The 4,974-nt window shown below is 45.9% G+C and overlaps 1 protein-coding gene across 1 annotated transcript in view; it reads right to left on the reverse strand.

Moving 5' to 3' along the window:
* The window catches only part of FRMPD3 (FERM and PDZ domain containing 3), a 139,575-nt gene that overhangs the window by 85,425 nt on the left and 49,176 nt on the right, over window positions 1–4,974 (reverse strand). Inside the window, exon 7 of the mRNA XM_006871066.1 lies at window positions 4,063–4,172. Coding sequence (XP_006871128.1) covers window positions 4,063–4,172 — 110 coding nt within the window. The remainder of the gene's footprint in view (window positions 1–4,062; window positions 4,173–4,974) is intronic.

Consider the following 4,974-nt stretch of genomic DNA (forward strand, 5'->3'; position numbering starts at 1 on the left):
GATTTCTTGCTTCTGCCACAAATTCCCCCAGCTGTGAGCCTTCCAACCTTCTAAATATTGCTTTATATGCGGTTCAGAGTTCTGGGACCAGCCCCTGAGCCTGCCTGGTCGGGTATTGTGTGTTGTTGTTGGCGGAGCTCCTTTAGTACACGTCCACCCAATCCGCCATCTTGTTTGTGCTCTCATATATGTCTTATCTGCAACTTTGTCCAGCTATCTTCACATACTTGGACCTGCTTTTCCCATGTGTTCCTATTGCAATTTATATGCACCTGTCAGAACTCTTTATCATATTTCTGGAAAATATTTGCCTTTTTCATCAAATGCTGAACTCAGAGCACAATGACCATGTCCTATTCATTACTGCAATCCCAACACTGAACAGAGTTCCTGGCACCATAAATAGCTGCAGAATGAATATGTGGTATGAGCTAAACCAAACCTGCTCATCCTGACTCATGGCATGTATAGAGTGGAACTGTACTCCACAGGGTTTTCAAGGCTGCGACCATTTGGAACCAGATTGCCAGGCCTTTCTTCTGAGGGGTCTCTGGGGGGTTTGAACTGCTAACCTTTTGGGGTTAGCTGTCAAGCATCTAATCATTTTTACCACCCAGGGATTCTAAATCCCCAAACCAAACCCACTGCCACTGAGTCGATTCCAACTCACAGCAACCCCACAGGACAGAGTAGAACTGCTCTATGGGGTTTCTGAGAACGTAAATTGGAAATGAGTACACAGATTCATCATTCTTCTGTGGAGCATCTGCTGGGTTTGGACTCATGACATACAAAACCTGAGTTCTCTGCCTGCCGCAGGTGTGAGGCCAAGAAGACCCAGATGCAGGTTTTGTTTTGTTTTGTTTTTTGAAGAGAAAATGGACACTTCATTGCAAATTTGAAAATGCAGGGAGACAGGGAGATCTTTGCCACAATTGTCTCCCTGAGGAGGGGAATTAGGTGTATTTTATAGGACTGCAGGAAGGCTTCAGGGATGAAAATGGATAAATCATTATTTATTAAAACTATGACAGCCTTTCATAAGGCAAAGAGTTGGGTACAAATCCCACTGTTGAGATGGTAAATGTTATGTCTTCTTGTGTGTTGTTTTTAACCTCAGTGGGTACTTTGATTCTTCAAACTCCAATTGGTTAGGGTTTAAGTAACTGGGAATGGCACCAAGGCAGTCTGACCTGCTCTCTTTCTGCTGGTTGTCAAGGAACTGGCCTTAACTTCTGACCAGTTTCCTAATTCAAGGGGGGAGAAAAGGGGACCTCTGACCTTTTGGTTAGCTGGCCATTTGGTTAAGTCATTGTACCACCAGGGTTCCTCCCCAAGAACTCTAGTGGTGTTTAATATATGTTTACTTAATTATGAGAATCAGAAGAAGATTTCACCATTTTCCTAGGCTAATATCATGAGTTCTATGTTGCTTGTTGTTAAGTGCCATCAAGTCGATTCCGACTCATACCGACCCTGTATAGGGTTTCAAAGGAGCAGCTAGTGAGTTTGAACCACCAACGTCATGGTTCATCTTGGGTTGTGGTGTGGTTGGCAGTGGTGGAAGCCAGGAGTCTGGTTTAGCTGGGGTGAAGCCAAGGTTGGAAGTGACGCTATAGAACATTGAAAAAGTGTGGCTCCCTGGCTCTCTCTGTCTGATCCCAAGAATCCTGCCAAGCCCAGAGGCCCTGGATCCTCAGACTGACGATGCTCAGCGGTGGCAGGTTTTATTTAGCACACTGGGTTGGACTCAGATAATTACTTAATTGATTTTGCTTAAAAATAGAGTTGGCAAGGAACGCCCACAGGATTTATTTCTGCTGTGGCTGCTTAATAAAGCCTTAGAACACGAAGGGAAAAGGATGATAGGATAGCCGGGAGTCACCTGGGCCCGGACTCTTCCAGGCCCCGACCAATGGTGAGGTTAATATGGACTGCATTGGTGGCAGGGAGGAAGGGAGGTTGCTGTCGGGGCATCAGGTAATTTCCTGAGCACAGCTAGAGTCGGAAGATTGATAACTGTTTCTCTCACAGCCAGATCTCAAACCTTGTCTGGTGGTCTGTCCGGGTGAGAGAGAAATAAGTCTAGGTGGGTCTTAGCTACTCTGGGGCATTTATGTTCCGATGGGTCTAGAATCGGGGCTTGATTCTGCCTGTGGCCTAGCTGAAAAGAATGAAGACGGGATTCATAATGGGGGAAAGAGAAAGTAGGGAAGGGAGAGAAGAGGAATGGGAAGGTGAGGAGAGAGAAAGGGGGCGGGGTGGTGGTGAGGGAGTTAAAGGAGGGAAGCAGAAGCGAGGGAGTTCTTCACTGAGGGTCTTGGCCTTGGTTGATTATTCTGAAATGTTGAGATGGAACAGAATGCATTTGCCTATACTTTCCAAATTCAAGTCACATTTCCTCTGGATTTTCAAGGGTTTAGGACACTAATGTCCTCTTAGTGATTAGACCTCTGGGACTGCTTCATCCTGATCTGCAAGTACTCCACACTTCTTTTCCTTTCTGTTCACCACCTCTGTGCTAGGATTGACATGGCAACTTGCCTAGTGGGGTCCTCTAGTTCCTTAGACTTCCTTGGACAGAAATGGGGAAGGCCTTGAGCACAGTTTGGGGCTGAGAGTCAGGGAAATGGGGCTGGGAGACATCTGTATCTTCTCCCTTCTTCTGAGTGGTTCTGCCTCAACACACTCTATAAGTGCCTGGCACCCCATTGATTTCCCTGTTCAGTTTGGACTTGCGATCTTCTCTCAACAACTGCAGCTGTGCCTCAGTACATAAATGACAAGGGCCTCCTGAGAGCACAGCCTGAAAAAGCACACCAGTGTTTATTAGCTCCAGCTCTCCCCACCCCCATCCCCACCGCATTCTCACCAACTTCTGAGGATTCCTCCGGGACCCTGGGTCCCAATCCACTCTTGCTTAACACATATCTTTCTGCTCTCCACCCACCTCTTCTCATTTGCACATCTGGAGCAGACAACTTACAGCATGCAAAGCCTACAAAGCAATGAAAAACACTGTGGGTTGCCCCAAACAAGCCTAAACCAAGCCCACTATCCTTGGCGGCCCCGTAGGACAGAACAGAATTGCCCTCATAAAGCTTGTTGTTGTTAAGTGCCATCCAGTTGGTTCCGACCCATAGTGACCCTGTAGAGGGTTTCTGAAATGTTGCTGGTGAGCTTGAACCGCCAACCTTGCGATTCAAACGGCTTTGCAGTCTGGTGCATTAACCCACATTAATCACACCAGGAGGGCTATAAATCTTTACAGAAGCATACTGCTGTATCTTTCTCCTGTATAGCAACTGGTGGGTTCAAACCACTGACATTTCAATTAGCAGCTGAGCACTTATCCACTGAGCAACCAGGACTTCTCTTGGGCAGCCCATGACCCCGCCTCCCCATATTGGGCTGTTGAACATTAGCCTCTCCTTGAAACAATGCCACCCAGCCATAGATTCTATATTACCTCAATCTGAACCACTTATCCCTACATCACTGAGAGCTATCCAGTGTCAGGGAACCAATATCTATTTTGCATTCTATGTAGGACTGAGAGCCCGACAGGTATCTACTTAAGACTTTGTGACTTAATGAGAGTCTGTATCATTTTCCCTATGGAAGCTTCCTCCACAGTCTTTTCCAGTCAAGATGTGGAGTGGTAAGATCACTTAAATGTGAAGAGAGCTCAATTTCACCAGCTGCCCCTCCAAGGGATCGTCAGAAAACCACTCCTTCCTTCCTACTTCTATTAAGTAACCCAAAGATGTTTATGAAGCATTTGTTACGAGTGTGAGAGCAATGAAATTTCTGGAAACATCATGAGGATCCTGAGTAACTCAGTACATACTCCCTTTCCCCACCACACCCAGGGCTTCTCTGGATATCACATGCTCCTCACTCATTACAAGTCTACATGGCATTGGGGTCCTCCCACTTCAACTCCTTGCTAAAGCTGTCCACTAGGAGGAATAGTGGACAAGCAACTGCCCTGAATGAGACCTTGACATCCAAGGCAATTCTGGTCAAGGGCCCAGGAGAGGTAGCTGAGGCTGCACTTACTGCATCTGTTTCTCCAACTGCCAACTGCTCAGAAAACCGGACCTTCGTGGGATTGGACCTCAGCTTGGCCTCTTCACAGCATTGGTGAAAGCAGATTGGGGGGGTGGGGGCTGGAAGAAGAACAAGGGACTGGTTATTTCTCCATTCCTAGGCAAACCTGGTATTTTCATTAGCCTCACATTCATGTAAATGTTGTTCAATGAATAGAGAAGACCATAGAAGAATTGATGCAGTTGAGTTATGGGGTTGGAGGAGAATATTGAAAGTACTATGGACTGTCAGAAGAACAAACAGACCTGTGTTGGAAGAGGTACAGTCAGAGCGCTCCTTAGAAGCCAGGATGGTAAGACTTCGCCTCTCATACTTAGGCATATTGTCAGGAGGGACTAGGCCCTGGAGAAAGGCATCGTGCTTGGTAAAGTGGAGGGTATTTACAAAAGAAGAGGACCCCCAACAGTGGCAGCAGCAATGGTCTCAAGCTTAACAAGAATTGTGAGTATGGAGCAGGACTGGGCAGTGTTTTGTTCTATTGTGCCCGACACTATGACTTGGAACTGACTCGATAGCACCTAACAACAACATACAACAGGCAACCTGATCTTTGTTGTGTTGGAATTAAGATGTTTCAATACATATACGGTTTGTCTTACTGATCAGCAAGACAATAAATAAGTATTGATTACTTACTAGGTGCAAGATAATGTGCTAAGTTCTTCCTTATATAATTGGTATGTTCCGAAAAAGTTGGGCATGAATTGAATTTGTGTAAATTGAATCCCATTATTAATGCTGTCAGCCTAAGGGAGTTTGCCTGGGCGCCGACTTTCCTCCTCAGTGATCTCCTATATAGCCTATTGCTATGGATTAAATTGTGTCCCCACCCCGGAAAAAAATGTATATATATATATATAT

This window comes from Chrysochloris asiatica, unplaced genomic scaffold (assembly GCF_000296735.1).
Source record: "Chrysochloris asiatica unplaced genomic scaffold, ChrAsi1.0 scaffold00159, whole genome shotgun sequence".
NCBI classification, from domain to species: domain Eukaryota; kingdom Metazoa; phylum Chordata; class Mammalia; order Afrosoricida; family Chrysochloridae; genus Chrysochloris; species Chrysochloris asiatica.